General features: G+C 41.1%; 1 protein-coding gene across 2 annotated transcripts; it reads right to left on the bottom strand.

The window, feature by feature from the left end:
- Window positions 1-226: 226 nt before the first annotated feature.
- On the bottom strand, window positions 227-11,706 carry METTL2A (methyltransferase 2A, tRNA N3-cytidine). Of its 2 annotated transcripts, XM_070393944.1 has the most exons (9): window positions 11,612-11,706; window positions 11,319-11,410; window positions 9,351-9,709; window positions 7,809-7,858; window positions 7,183-7,243; window positions 5,985-6,124; window positions 4,101-4,207; window positions 2,182-2,247; window positions 227-1,513 (listed from the first exon to the last, which is right to left on the bottom strand). In XM_070393944.1, the coding sequence occupies exons 1-9, from the start codon at window positions 11,704-11,706 to the stop codon at window positions 1,356-1,358; spliced, it is 1,128 nt and encodes a 375-aa protein (XP_070250045.1). In that variant the 3' UTR covers window positions 227-1,355. The 2 variants fall into 2 exon arrangements, with proteins under 2 accessions (XP_070250045.1, XP_070250046.1); XM_070393945.1 differs by lacking the exon at window positions 11,319-11,410 and having other exon boundaries at window positions 11,612-11,691.
- Window positions 11,707-15,418: the final 3,712 nt, after the last annotated feature.

The raw sequence follows: 15,418 nt of genomic DNA, 5'->3' as shown, positions 1-15,418 counted from the left end.
ATGTAAACTTCTACTTCTGATACTTATTTGGTGATATAGGAGAATGTCTTACAACAGGAATTACATCCTCTTAAAAGTGATTCAGGAAAAAAGTGACTCTTTTTGTAACATTCTTGGTACTATACTTTTCCATATGTTTGGAATTATTTTAAAAATTGCTTGTCTTTTCACATATAAAATAAAACAATTATGAAAATATCTAAGTTTAATTTAAAACTCCAAAATGTAGGAATGAGGAATTGACATTTTTTATTTGGTAAAATTAAGAACATATAATGCCCTGGCCAGTGTTCTCTCAGTGGTTAGAGTGTTGGCTGGAGCACAGAGGGGTTGCGGGTTCAGGCACTTTATTGGGTTGCAGGTTCGATCCAGGATGCATTTGGGAGGCAACCAATCCATGTGTGTGTGCCTCACTCTCCCTCCCTTCCTTCCACTCTCTCTAAATATTAATGGAAAAATATTCTAGGGTGAAGATAAAAAAAAAAAAAAAAAAAAAAAAAGAATACCAAAGGTATTGGTATTGCAACCTGGTGTTGCTTAGTGGTTGAGCATCAACCTATGAACCAGGAGATCACAGTTCGACTCCCGGTGGGGTCACATGCCCAGGTTGCGGGCTCAATTCACAGTAGGAAGCATGCAGGAAGCAGCTGATAATTCTCTCTCATCATTGATGTTTCTATCTATCTCCCTCCCTCTCCCTTCCTCTCTTTGAAATCAATAAAAACATATTTTAAAAAAATATAACTTATAGACCACAAGAGAAAAACATGTAAAAATAATAACTGAAAATAAGCAGAACATAAAAAAAGGTAACACTGATGATGATCACATTCAGAAGGGAAGTGGCTCAAATAAAGTTCTCTCAATTCCTTTTGTGTCAAACATTTAAGGACACAATAAAAAATAAGGCAATTTTGCTAAAAATGAAGATCCTTTTAATTTTTGGACACAGGTTACTTAGAGAAGGGAAAAGTGCTTAAAACACCTTGGAACCAGGTATTTGCATTTCAAATAACTTAATGAAACATACAGTCAAATGGCACTTTATCATACATGATACTTGCACGTGGAAATAATTTGATGTCTTTAAAATTCCCAATTTCCATGAATACTTCAGTTATTAAGATACTATAAAATGGCAAGAAAGATTTTTTGAGATCTCAAAGTAAGAAAAAGCTGGAGGAAAGTATACATTAAAGGGCTTCACAAATAGAAAGCGTGATTGTTTGAATCTTGATAAAAGTAACTTTTTCGTAGGTCCAAGGCTCAAGTTTGTTTGATTCCTTGCACTGTCCAACATCAACAAGACACCAGTTGTGAATATTCTGTTAAAAAGCCAAGGAGCCCCCATCCTGTCAGGAGCCAGTGTTGGCCAGAAGAGGTTTGCGATATTTGCACTGAATCCAAACTCGGTACATTGTCAGCTGTTTCCCTCGGTTCACTTGCAATCGGCGATCCACCAGGTTCTGAACCTTTTCCAGTCCAGCAGTCGTGAAAAGTGTGTCCAGTTCATCTAGTTTGGAAAATAGATGTTTATGTATTATGGAACCCGAAGGGAGAGCTTCTCTAAGAGTCAGCTGATAGGGAGGCGTTTTCAAGAAGGGCTCTATGAGTACCTTAAAATTACATGTAAAGATTTACCTATATGTCTGTGAAAGTCCTTTTTTTGTTTGTTTTTTAAGAAGAGAGGTTCTACCACTTTAACCAGAGGCTCAGAAAAATATGTGATCTGACAAAGGTCCCAGCAATGGAGTGTTCTTAAGGCACTGGTGGAGAAAGAAACTGCAGCTGGGCAAGCAGCAGGGGAGAGCAGTTCAAGGTGATATCTGGAACCCAGTGAATGGTGAGTTCCCCTAACTAAGGTGCATCTCAGGCACAACCCAGATTAGAGGGTGAAACAGCTGCCCTGGAGTCTTGCAAAATGGGCTAGTTTCCCCGTTTTGAACAATGTGACAGAGAGGAAGGGCAGATAGCAGAAGAACAAGGCGGAGGACTGAAGACGTACAAGCTGAGCCTATCTGGAGAACAGTGAGCAGTTCAGGTTGGCTGTGAGGGACGGGAAAGGATAGGAAAAGGTTGTAAAAGGTAGGAGGGCCAGATGACCCTACTTCTGGAAGTCCACCGAGGAACACTTAATATACTTTGGAAGTACTGACATAAAGATGAGTGTTGTTTCCATACCTTGTGTGAAGAAGTAAACTCTGGTGCCATCACCTCTCACATAGAAATTTTCAGATAGACACTGACCTGCAGAGCAATGTGGCAAAAATCAGAGAAACTTTAAAGCACTTCCTTAAATTTCATTGTCAATCAAATGCACACCACACATCATCTTCCTGGGCAGAGAACAGAATTCTTCCTTGCTTATACTTGGTACTTTGCAGGCAGGGATCTGCAATTTTTCTCCTACAAAGGAATGGTGCTTTGGAGAAGAACAGCCAAAGGGAATAATCAAACTGCAGGCTACGTAACTTATACATGTGACTCTCAGCTCCCCGGTTCTACAGTTCTGTTTCCTGCTCAGACAGGTTGTGTTTTTGCCTTTTCCCCGATTAAATAAATACCATCTACTCTTTGTTAAAAAAAAAAAGGGGGGGGGGGGTGCCCTGGCCAGTTTGGCTCAGTGGATGGAGCGTCGGCCTGCGGACTGAGGGGTCCCGGGTTCGATTCCGGTCAAGGGCACATCCCCAGTGGGGGGTGCGCAGGAGGCAGCTGATCGATGTTTCTCTCTCATCGATGTTTCTAGCTCTCTATCCCTTTCCCTTCCTCTCTGTGAAAAATCAATAAAATATATTTTAAAAAGGGGGGGGGGAGGAGGGAAGAAAAATAAAATAAATAAATATCAAACAATATCGCTAAGTTTAAGGATACCATTAAGTCTAAGCCACCAATGCCATTTTGGTGTAATTTTGCATGTCTCTCCATGTGTCTACACACATATTCATATATATAACACATACTCTTTTTATGTTAGACATGCTCTCCCTTCTGCTGCTAACTCCTGACTGTACATCAATTTAACACCCTGGTGTGTAATCCTTCACCTTTTGAATGTCAACATAATCTTACTTGCTTTACTTACCTACGTATCTCTCCCCAGCTACTGTTACATGTGGGCTCAAGTCTGAAATACTCATCTGCGTACTGCTCTTCTCACTTGGAAATAAAATGGAGCACCTCTTCCCAAGACCAGCAGCATGCCCCTATAGAGGCACTCACTTTGTTTCCAAGATATTGCTTATGTATATATTATGGCTGGTTCTTGAAAAATTCCCAAAAGGACTGTTGGATTGAATAGATAATATAGGGTAGCTTTTTATAAGGCCATAACAGAGTAGCCAGTGTGCCTCAGTGGTTGAGCATCGACCAATGAACCAGGAGGTCATTGCCTGGATTGCCGGTCAGGCAGGGCACATGCCAGGGTTTCAGGCTCGAACCCCAGTAGGAGGTGTGCAGGAGGCTGCCGATCAATGACTCTCTCTTATCATTGACATTTCCGTCTCTCTCTCTTTCCCTTCCTTTCTGAAATCAATAAAAAATAAATAAATAAAAGGCCATAACAATTTATGTTTTACCACTAGTGGAGAAACATCTCTTTGAACTGGCCAATAATAGGTTTAAGAACTGGTATCTCATTGTTTCTTTTATTCCCTTGAAATTTTGTTTTTGGCCATTTGAATATGTTCTTCTCTGAACCAACTCTAAAATATTCCTTCCCTGCTTTTTGGGTGGGTCACTGATCTTTTCCTTATTGATTTGCCAAGAGTCCCTTGAAGCGCACAGATATTAAGTCTTTATCTGTTTTATGCACCAAAAATACTTGTCTTTTAACTTTTTAATGACATCATTTGCCATCACATTTAAAATTGTTTATGTAATCAAATGTCTTTTTCTAAAAATAGCTCTTTTAAAAGTAGCTGCTTTGGTTAAAAAGACCTCCCTAATACCTAGATTATACAAGCCTTCAAAAACAGACCATCCTTGTCATGTATGTAGTGGTTTTACATATGAAGCTATAATTCTAGTGTCTATTCTGTCCCAGTGACTTGTATGTCTATTCTGATGGCAAAACTATTGTTTTGATTATAGTAGCAAAATACCTTTTTTAAACCGAAGTTGAGCCATGTCATAGCGGCCATAATCTCGCAGAAGCATCATCCCTCCAGGCTTCAAAAGCCTGCTCAGCCTAGTGATAGCCTTCTGCATCCTGTGGGGTACAGGGAATGAAGATCAGGCCTCTTTAAGGATAAGGTTCCCTTTCATTTTTCTAAAAATATTTTTTATAAATTTCAGAGAGGAAGGGAGGGATAGAAACATCATTGATGAAAGAGAATCATCAATAGGTTGCTTCCTGCACGCTTCCTACTGGGGATGGAGCCCACAACCCGGGCATGTGCCCTGACAGGGAATGGAACCGTGACCTCGTAGTTCATAAGTGGACACTCAACCAGGTTGGGCAAGATTCCTTTTCCTTGCTGCATATTCTAAAAAGACCGTGGACTTCCTAACCCTGAAGTCTTAGATCCTCTGCCCTTGCTTTACTTAGAACGGGAGCACACATCCAAACTTCTCATGTGCCTTCTGGGGCCTGCTAATAACTGAGGATAACCTCCTTCTGTCTTAGGGCTCCACCATAGGAAAAGTGACACACTCTGTCTGGCTCACTTCCTTCTCCTCCTGGGATTGCCTCCTGAGGAAGCCTTCCCAGCCCTGTGCTCCCACCACCCGCTATGGGACTGCTAGTGAACTCATCGTCCTTTCCCCTCTAGGCTCAAACTGTTTGAATGCAGATCTTTCCATTTGTTAAGTAAAGACTGAACCTCAAGAACTTAGAATTTACATGGTGACAGTCAGTATGCAAATGAGTAAGTGAGCAAAGTACTTCATATTTCCTACTGCACTTTTCATATTGAGGCGTGGTACAAGATTCTGCTTTTCTAACTTCAGAAGTATAAACACTACAAACTTACAAAAAAAATCTGAAAGTTTATTTAACTACTGAATAACTTGTTTTTAACTTTAATGGTGCGTTTCAGTCCATGTAAGTTTTTTAAAGGTGTAGCATTTAAACGTCTGCAGTTACTAATGTTTTGAGCCATGCCAGGCACTTTGGGCTGTTCTGCATCGACCTTTACTGCACACTCACAATATCCCTGTCAGGTCAGATGACTCAATGCTATTCTAGAGGAAACATGGGCTGGAGAAAATCAATCACTCCCCCGGGTCTCCAACCAACACTGCTTCCTTGAGACGGTATTTTACTAGGAAGACAAGATGTCTATTCTATGAGGCTTTAACGGTATCTTTTAGGGTACAACAATTGTCTTTTACCTAAATTGATTTTATGAAATTCTACTATACTTGTTTTCCACAGAACTCAAGTATCAGAGAATAGCTGAGTTAGGCTTCACTGTACATTCTGTGCTGTTAATAAGCTTGGTTTATGCCCTGGCTGGGTAGCTAGGTTAGTTAACACAACATCCCAATATGCCAAGGTTGTGGGTTCAATCCCCGGTCAGGGCACATCCAAGAAGCAACCAATGAGTGTATAAAGCAATGAGTGGAATAAAGCAACGTTTCTCTCTCTCTCCTTTCCCCTCTCTTTAAAATCAATAAAAAAAAGAGAGAGGAAAAATAAAAGCCTTGGTTCATTTGAAAAGGCCAATAATGAGATGTTGAAACAGCGTGCTATGAGATAATCAATATGAAATTTCTCCAAATACCCATTAAAGATGTCCCCCCATTCTTTGGGGATATTATACCATAAAAATGAAAAGAAGAATCCACCAATGAAGTCAATAAGCAGTTTTAGAGGCTGAAACAAAAGTTGGACTTCAAGACAAATTCAGGAAAACGGTTGAGATGCTTCTATCACTTCAGATGGAGAGGCTTCTTTCTGTCTGTCAGAACATTTTTTTTATTTAGGGCCCAACTGTGATATCAAGGTCCATGACTAAAGCTTTGCTTTTTTTTATACTACTTACTTGTCTGGAACAATCGCTGAAAGAACAAATATAAGGATGATAATATCAAGACTATCCCTGGGAATCGGGTAACTCTGATCTTCATCACACAAATCATGAACAAAGGCAAAACACCTTGCTGCATCATATGCTGAATTTGTCTGCAGGTAATTGGAGGAGAGAGACAACACATGGGTTAGAAAATGTTCACAGAGCCTCAAGGTAAGCTAATCTTGCTTTAAGTGTAACTGCAGTTACTTCCTTCTGAGGAATAGAGCTCTAATCATTAAAGCACACATTCCTTTTTTTGTTGTTGTTAATCCTCACTCAACGATATTTTTCCATTGATTTTTTGGGTGGAAGGGAAGGGGGGAGACACACAGAGAGAAACAGCAATGTGAAAGAGACACATCGATTGGTTGCCTCCTGGTTGGGGATCAAGCCTACAACCGAGGTATGCGCCCTTGATCAGAATCGAGCCTGGGACCCTTCAGTCCGCAGGCCAACGCTCTATCCACTGAGCCAAACCGGCTAGCAAAAGAGATTACCAGCTGGGCTGGGTTAACCAAGACCGGAGTCTTTGGTACAGGGACAGTCATTCTGGTGAGGTTCTGAGAATACCTGAACAGGGCGGACTTGTAAGGAACTGGGAGGAGCAAGCATGTCGGGGCCATGTGCAAAACCAGGGAAAACCTACTACAGAAAGCTGGTCTGCAAAGAGAAAACTAATTTGAAAAAGGTAAGTGAGCACTGGGCAATGAGAGATAGGACACTATGAACTCGAGGGAGGTGTAGTGATGGAAGGGGCGGCAAGGTATCACTGGCCAGCCAACTTGCCTTGATATCGGACACCTCCTCAGGGCTGAGTTTCAGTCCTGGCTACACTTGACGCTCTTGGGTTCTATGACATTTCACTGTACTGGTTGAGTTTGTCTACATGTTTCTGCGACTTGTAACACAAAGAACTTTGGCTGAACAATCATCTCATTTCAATCCTTAAAAAATGAGTTTGGAGAGGTCATAAGAGCTGCCCAAAGTTACACAGCTGGCAAGTGGCAGACTCTGTATTTGTTTGACCCATTCCTCTCCTCCAGGCTATTTCAGTAAATCTTTGACTTTTAGACCACAGTACAATAAGGAAATAGCTAGAAACCATGATTTTTAGAAGACCCTTTCCCTTTAATCAGTGCAAATTACTGAAAGGAGCCACTGCACTTACCTTGACCAGTTGTATAGCTGTGGAAGAAAAATCACAACAGTAAACGAAGAGTCTTGGGTCACTGAAATGGGCAGGAAAAAAACAGCAGAAGAATTACATTACAAACTGGACTATGTCTATCCTCTTTTCTGAGTAACAGGGTTAAACTATAAAAGTACCATATATTAACAATGTAAAAGGTTTAAATCTCACTGATTTCCTTGATGACAAAGGTTAACATATAAATCGGATTAAGTCAAAGAGTCTATAATTCGCTGAAACCGGTTTGGCTCAGTGGATAGAGCGTCGGCCTGCGGACTGAGGGGTCCCAGGTTCGATTCCGGTCAAGGGCATGTACCTGGGTTGCGGGCACATCCCCAGTGGGAGATGTGCAGGAGGCAGCTGGTCGATGTTTCTCTCTCATCGATGTTTCTAACTCTCTGTCTCTCTCCCTTCCTCTCTGTAAAAAATCAATAAAATATATTAAAAAAAAAAAAAAAAAAAGAGTCTATAATTGGATAATGTAGAAATGCAAATCTCCTGTAACCTATGGCTCCCAATAACCAGTTATATTTGATTTAAAACTTTTGATAAACAACCCCTCACTTTCCTCCTATTAGCTGTCATAAACTTTACAACATACTTACTTGTTGGTTTGTAAAATTGGAAAGACTGTGTTTCCCACACCACAACCAACCTGCAGAGAGAAATGAATTATTAATCACAGAACTTTCCAAATTAATTACCGAAGCTAGATAAATAATCAACAATAGATAATCTTGCCCACTTGTGTTAGGGATGATGTAGTGACCAGAGCTAAACAGTACTATGACATTCCCTGACCTTGACCTCAGGAACACGTACAGAAGTAGCATGGGCTTTTAATAGCCGAAGGGTCTAGAAAAAAAAGGTACGGGTTGCTTTTACTTTAAAAAAAATTCATTTATTGTTAACAGGGTTGCTTTTACTTTTTTTTTCTTTTTAAATATATTTTATTGATTTTTTACAGAGAGGAAAGGAGAGGGATAGAGAGCTAGAAACATCGATGAGAGAGAAACATCGATCAGCTGCCTCCTGCACGCTCCCCACTGGGGATGCGCCCGCAACCAAGGTACATGCCCTTGACCGGAACCAAACCTGGGACCCTTGAGTCCGCAGGCCGACGCTCTATCCACTGAGCCAAACCGGTCAGAGCTGCTTTTACTTTTTGAATTCTAGTGAATGGTCCTGTAGATGAATTATTTTCATATTGAGCTCTACTATATCACAGAAAAACATTTCTAATAAACTGGGAAAATTTAATGAAAAGAGAACCATGATTACAATGTCCTTAAATGCAGTACTAGGTGTGGCAATAATAAAAACAGTGACCATTTACTAAGGGCTTACTATGTGCCAGACACTATTCTTAACTATTTTACATACACCATTTCAACACATCTTCAAAAAACTATGAGGGAAGGAGGGAGGGAGAGTGAGCGAGCCAGAAGCCCCATTCTGCTTGGGAAGGGTAAGAGGTACAAGGTCATGCCACAGGACTCAATCTCAAGGCTAACCAGCTTCCAGTGGAGTATGTAGTCATCATTTGTGAATTTACATTACAGCACTGACCTAGACACTTTTCCAGGTCTACCCTGGCCTCTGCAATACCATTAATATAAGTTGTCTTGGGACCTGGGACTCTTCCAGATGGCAGGTGCAATACAACCTACAACTTTCAGATGCAATATGATGTCCCAGGTAGTACCTCAGGTGATCTATCTTTGTTTGCCACAAACACCAAATATCTTGGTCTACATTTAGGGCATTTCAGTTAAAAAATGGAGGTGAGCCTGGCCAGTGTGGCTCAGTGGTTGAGCATCAGCTCATGTACCAGGAGGTTGTTCATTCAATTCCCAGTCAGGACACATGCCCTGGTTGTGGGCTCGATCCCCAGTAGGGGACACGTAGGAGGCAGCCCATGGATGTTTCTCTCTCATTGGTGTTTCTATCTCTCTCTCCCTCTACCTTCCTTTCCCTGAAATCAATGAGGGGAAAAAAATTTTTTTTAATGGAGGTGATTCCTGGCCAACATAAGGGTCAAGTCTTCTGCAGACAGATGTCACTTTGTGGTCAGCCTCTCTATGCTGACCATGTGTACAACATTACAACTTTTCTAACCTACTACCAGGACAATAAAGAAAGGTTACCTCGAGTATTCGGTAGGTGGCTGAGGATCCAGGAAACTCATCAGCAGAGATTTCCAAGTGACTGAGTTTCTGAGTTACCTTCTCTTCCACAGGAAGAGCCTGTGTTTTATGCCCAAGGCTGTTTGAAGAGCACTTGTGCTGTTCTTCTGTTATTAAACCGGGTCCATCCGCATTGCTCCTACATTCAGGCACTTTGCTCCTCTTATTCTCTGACAGCAAATCCATCAAGTGATTTTGGTTCTGAATAGGTGCCAGCTCTGGGAATTCAGTGAAAAGCCAATGCCTGTCCTTGAAAAATCCATTTTCATGGATTTTGTAGAAGTCATTCCAATATTTGTGGGCATTAGTCTCATAATCAACTGTAAATGTTTAAGAAAAGATTTTAAGAACCATTTCTCAACATTTTATTTGTATTTACTGTCAATTGTCACCTTGCTTCATCAATTATCATTTTATACTGAAAGTATCCTCAATTAGAGCCATAGTCTCAGAGATGGAGATCATTTAGTGCTAGACCTATCATACGTGAATTCCCTCCATGTCTTGCCCTTCTATGGAATACAACTTCTGCCTAGGCACTTACTACCTTTCAATTCTTCTCCCACATCTCTGGACGGCTCTCGGCTATCAGAAAATTCTAATGTTCAAAAAAAATCTGTCTAATAACTTCTGGCCAAAAGGTCCCACCATTTCTCAGGACCATACAAAACAACTCTTTCGTGTTTGAGGGCAGTCATTTCCCCCTCTAGATCTTCTTTTACAAGCTAAATATCCCAGGTTCTTCCGTTTGTTCCCCATGTGAACTCAATGGTTTTGATACAGGCAGCTCTTCTTTAAATATGTTCCTTTGTCTGTGGTTCTTTAGAGTGTGGATACTAAAAATGGGAAGAAGGTAAGAGGAAAACAGAGAATGTTGACACGGAAAAAATGTCTTCAGCTGAGTAAGAGTTTTGACGACAGAGGACAGGATATATATACTAAAGAAGTGTGGACTGTAAAAGAAAGCTTGGAGGTGATCAAGCTTTGCTGAAGGTGATCAAGGTTGCTCTAGATTTCAGTTTTCTGCTCATTGCCAATACAGGACCTTGAATAGTGTAGTAGAATAAAAATCTAAGAAGTCGGGTTTTAGTTCCATCACTGCTACTACCAACTGCTCACCTCTGGGTAAAGCACTTAATGTCCTGGGGTCCAAGTTTCTTTAATTGTAAAAAGAGGTTATTGGATCACATGATTTTCAAATTCTCTTTCACCTTTAACTTGCTCTGTCAAACTATGCAAGGTAAATATTTTGTAACTGGGATCATCTAATTCTCTTTCAATGGGAACTACTCTCCAACTGCTAGTCCTACCCTCAATCATCTCTTAGGACACAGGCCCAACACAGAGTTTTAGTGTCTAGGAATATTTTGCAGTGAAATCATCCCCCTCTCCGGAAGCAGTCTCTTTTTCTTTGGCCAGACTTATCTCCATTCCGTTTCCCTGGCAGGAGCCCCAAAGCCTCACAGCCAGTACACAAAGACAAGACACATAATTCATCAGTCATTAGTCCCCTCTTCCAACATTTAGAACCCAACCACTTGCTAGCTTCAGTGGTAACATTTCCTCAGGCAAAGTGTAATCATGCGGAAAATACATCCTCTAAATAAAACAACCGTGTGGCGATTGCCAGAGGCCAGCCATATATACTGGTCTAGTCAACATAATTAAAAACGTAAGCACTAGAAAATAGTATCAACCCCCCCGCCCCAAAAAAAACCCAACCAAAAAAAAAACAAAAAAACAAAACACCCTCTATGCCCTAACATGACTTGACCGGGGTACCCCATCTCCATCCTTGCACATCTCCTGCTCTACCCCCGAGCCCAGTGGAACAAAAGGCTCTCGGCAACCTCGGGTCTCTGGCCTCCCGGAGGGCGCGCCCAGCAGGTCGCTGGGCGGTGGGATCCACTGAGAGCCCCCGGGGCGCACCTTGCTTCTCCGGGCAAACCCGCTGGGTGCTGTTCTCCTGGACTTTCCTCTGCGCCGCCGCGGCCTGCTCTGCCGACCACTCCACATTGTCCCTGGGAGAATCAAACAGCCGCTCAGGGGCCTCGCGTCCCAGCTGCGGACAGGCTGAGTCGCCGGCCTCGGAACGCCCCTCCCCGGGGAGCAGAGCGCCAGGAAGGCAGCGGGACCCGAGGCTGCGGCCAGGGGCTCGGCGGGGCGCCCAGGGCGAGGGGCCGAGGGCCGGCCGCCGGCCGCACGCGGGGCAGGGCGGTTACCAGGCATTGTGGTGGAAGACCCGCGCCGGGTCGCTCAGCAACCGGCTCCCGAACTGCTGCCTCTTCGCGCCGGACTCCGGGCTGGAGTCTGCCATGATACCGGAGCCGGAAATACCTGCCGCTCCGTCACGCGAGAACTTCCTGCGGGGCCACGCCCCCTTCCGGAGGCGCGGGGTCCGGGCGGGAAAAGAGGGGGCGGGGCGAGCCGGGTGGCCGGGGGCTGGGTGGCCTCTGGTGGACTCGCTCGGTGGCGGGAGGGCGGGAGACGTTCCACTTGAGCCTCCTTCCAATGCTGGGATCCAAAAGGTCCCCGTTCCACGCAAGTTGGAAGGCAATTCCACGGTAGAGCCGAGTGGCCAAAAGAATGGAGGAAGGTAGCTCGCAGGGGGAGGAACTAGGGCAATTTTCCAGCCGCTGGAATCAGCTTTTCATAGTGCGAAAAGCTATGAAATATCTCCATACAATTTGGAGGTGGGGAGTGGGGGAAATATAGGAAATAAATAACCGAGGAGAACTTTAAAGTTTTTTTTTTATATAACCTGTTCGAATTATCCATATCCAAGCTTATTTTGCACAGTCCAGATCATGCACAGATACAGTTTTGTGACATGAATACATCTCAGCCTTACATTTCTATTTGGATAACTACTACAAACCGCTTCTCACAAGAGCCTAGAAGAAAGTAGGCTGTCAATAGAAGATAAAGCTAGTTGAGAAGATTTCCAGAAGAGGGATGACTACCATTTGGGAGAAGAGAAGGATTAGTTACTTGAGTAGAGCAGTACTAGACTTAGCACACGGGTAACCAGTGATCATTGTCTCCATTGCAGATTCTTCCCATAGTCAAAACTAAGGGGAGCCCTAGCCGGTTTGGCTCAGTGGATAGAGCGTGGGCCTTTGGACTGAAGGGTCCCTGGTTCAATTCCCGTCAAGGGCACATGCCTGGGTTGCCTTGGTCCCCAGTAGGGAGCGTGCAGGAGGCAGCCAATGAATGAGTCTCATCATTGATGTTTCTCTTCCTCTTCCTCTCTGAAATCAATAAAAATATATTTAAAAAGAAAAAAAAAAAAAACCTAAGGGAAGCAATGAGATTCTTCTATACCTCGCCCACCAAAGAAATGGGAACAATTCCCAGACTCTCTCTAATCATCAAGAAAAATACACGAGTGAATAAAAAAGATAAGATAGTAACAGAACTTGTACTTTATTTGAAGGCAAAAGACTCTTGCATTGTCATAGTCTTTTGAAACAATTTGAACAAAACCTCCTTTCCAAATAAATACAAGGATTTCTATCTTTTCTCAAGGCTAGCTGTTTGCAGATATGATGGTTGGTTTATGCTTATTCTTGGCATCTTGTTCTCTCATCTACAGACTTTTTTTTCTCCCTACACCAAAAGCTATTAGAGCTCAATTGCCCCACTTCGTAATTTCTTGCAGAGAGCTGACTTTTCAGTTACTTACGTTAGTTTCAATAATTGGAGTCATTTAAAATGTCAAACAAGTTGGGCCCTATTGATGATATGTGTTTTTTTTTAAAAAAAAACTTTTAATTATTTTATTTTCTTTTCCCCCCATCACCTTTTATCCTCCTTGTACTCTTCCACCCCCACCCCCACCCCATGAAATATTTTAAAGTATCCTAATACTTAACTTTCATACAATTATCTTTGACCTCTACAACTCATTTTTCTTCATCTTTTGAAGCACTTAAATATTTTCTTCTGAAAAAATTTGGAAGACATGGCTGAGTCCTCTATCATTATCAGACTTCATGCCACCCTATGTTACAGAGGAGCTAAGGGTCCCTCTGCTGGTGAGTAGTGAGAACTCTACTAGCTCAGTGGGTGGCATGGGTTCAAAGGATGTAAAGGTTAAGAACTCCAGTTTGGATTATTGCCTTGGGTGTCAACCCGGGGCAGAGGTAGTTAACTGTTTTATGCTCTTCTTTCAGTTTCAATCAGTGGAAATTTTGATTGGTGTAAGTATGTGCTCTTGAACAGAAGGGCTTGGGGAAAGCACCTTGCTGTCATAATTTGCTTTCAGGGTTTCATAGAACCTGGACAGCATTTGCAGCAGCCCTAGATAATTGAAAAGGCTGGTTTTAAAACTTCAATTTTAAAATAGATTTTCTGTTTTGTTTTTACTTATTGCAACATAAATATGTATTTATTATGGAACATTTAGAGGGTATAGGTAAGACAAAAGAAAAAATCCCATCTCATCCTTCATTTAACCCATTAAACGTTTTGGTTTATATCCTTCCTTTCTTTTTCTAATTTATTTGTAGAAATAACTTTTAAGTTACTTTCAGAACAAACTGTTCCGTGCCACATTTTTTTTTTACAGCTTCATAGAGGTATAATTTACATACAATTAAATTCATCCACTTTACGGGTACGGTTCAATGAGTTTTTGTAAAAATCTATATTTGTGCAACCACCATCATAATTAAGTTTTAGAACTAACCCATAAAGTTCTCTCATGCTTCTTAGCAATTGTAGCATGCTTTTACACTTAATAATAGCGTGTGGATATCATTCTTTTGTTTGAAATATTCTTTTACAACATCATTTTAATTATCCTGGTACTGTTTTATATAGTTGTATCACGATTTATTGGACAGTTAGACTTCTTTAAGTTTCTTACCTAAAAATTCAACATGATAAACATCCTTAAAACAAAATCATTTTGTACATTCATGGTTATTTCTTTAGTAATAATTTCTAGAACTGGAAGTACTGAGTCAATGGTTATAATTAGCTCCATTACTAAGCTCTGTGAGGTCAGGGCATTTTATCTGTTTGTTTACTGTTATATATCCAGATCCTGGATCCAGGGTCCAGCATACATAGTATGCAACTCAACAAATAATTGGCGAATGAATGGCTGAGTACCCATTGCTATACTGTATTCCATCAGAGAGATGCTAGTTTATACTGTCACCAACAGTATGTGGCAATTTAATATAAAGAATATATTACTGTACATTTTTTATTTTCCAGGACAGATCTACTTAAAACATTATTTTATTATCCCCTTGGTCCAAGGAAGTATACCAAGAATTCTAATATTTTGGCATCCAAATTAAATCTCTTAGATTGCCTGTTACACTCGCAGCCATACAAAAATAAACAACTCTTATCAAACTATAAATCTTTTTTTTTGTTAGAAAACATGGCCATTTATCTATAAAGTTAGTTATTTTTCCCAATATAATATTATGAATAATGGCAATTATATTTAGATGGTTTTGAATATTCAAGGTAACACAAAATTACTTCAAGGCTATTTTATTAAACAGTTTTGCTACCTTCATTCTCTTTATTGCTTTTTCCTGGAATGTTATAATTTTACATTAGAAGCCACTGGCACCATCAATATGGAACATGTCCTTTCCTTTTTCTATTATTTATTTTTTCCTTTTTCTATAATGGAAAAAGTGTAATGGGTGATATACACTTAAAAATGATTAAAATAGTAAGTTTTATATACATTTTCCACAATAAAATAATTACAACCCAAAACTTTTAATATAGTTATTATGTGCTGCTTTATTCCGTGTATTAAAGGGCAACAACAAGAAATGTAATGGGTGAGAAGGGCTGTTTTTAAGAGGGCCTGAAGGTATGTGGCTAAAGGAGCCTTAGGAACACCCACATTTAATCAAGACTCCCTGGGGAATGGTGATATTATTCCCTGAAACGGAAAGGTCATTGTCATCCACTGCCTCAGGCCACCCTGACAAATAATAAAAAAAAAACCCTAATGCCATTTATAGTCACATAAACTCAGATGTTTATTGCTG

Source organism: Myotis yumanensis, unplaced genomic scaffold (genome assembly GCF_028538775.1).
Source record: "Myotis yumanensis isolate MYYU_CA2020_CCGP unplaced genomic scaffold, mMyoYum1.0.hap1 SCAF_16, whole genome shotgun sequence".
Taxonomy (NCBI): Eukaryota; Metazoa; Chordata; class Mammalia; order Chiroptera; family Vespertilionidae; genus Myotis; species Myotis yumanensis.
This window is presented reverse-complemented; position numbering and strand designations above follow the sequence as displayed.

Coding starts and splice junctions, on each gene's coding strand:
- METTL2A (XM_070393944.1), bottom strand. CDS start 11,706: ATGGCAGACTCCAGCCCGGAGTCCGGCGCGAAGAGGCAGCAGTTCGGG. Junction 7,244..7,808: donor CCAATTTTACAAACCAACAA/GTAAGTATGTTG, acceptor TGCCCATTTCAG/TGACCCAAGACTCTTCGTTT. Junction 6,125..7,182: donor CAGCTATACAACTGGTCAAG/GTAAGTGCAGTG, acceptor AATTACCTGCAG/ACAAATTCAGCATATGATGC.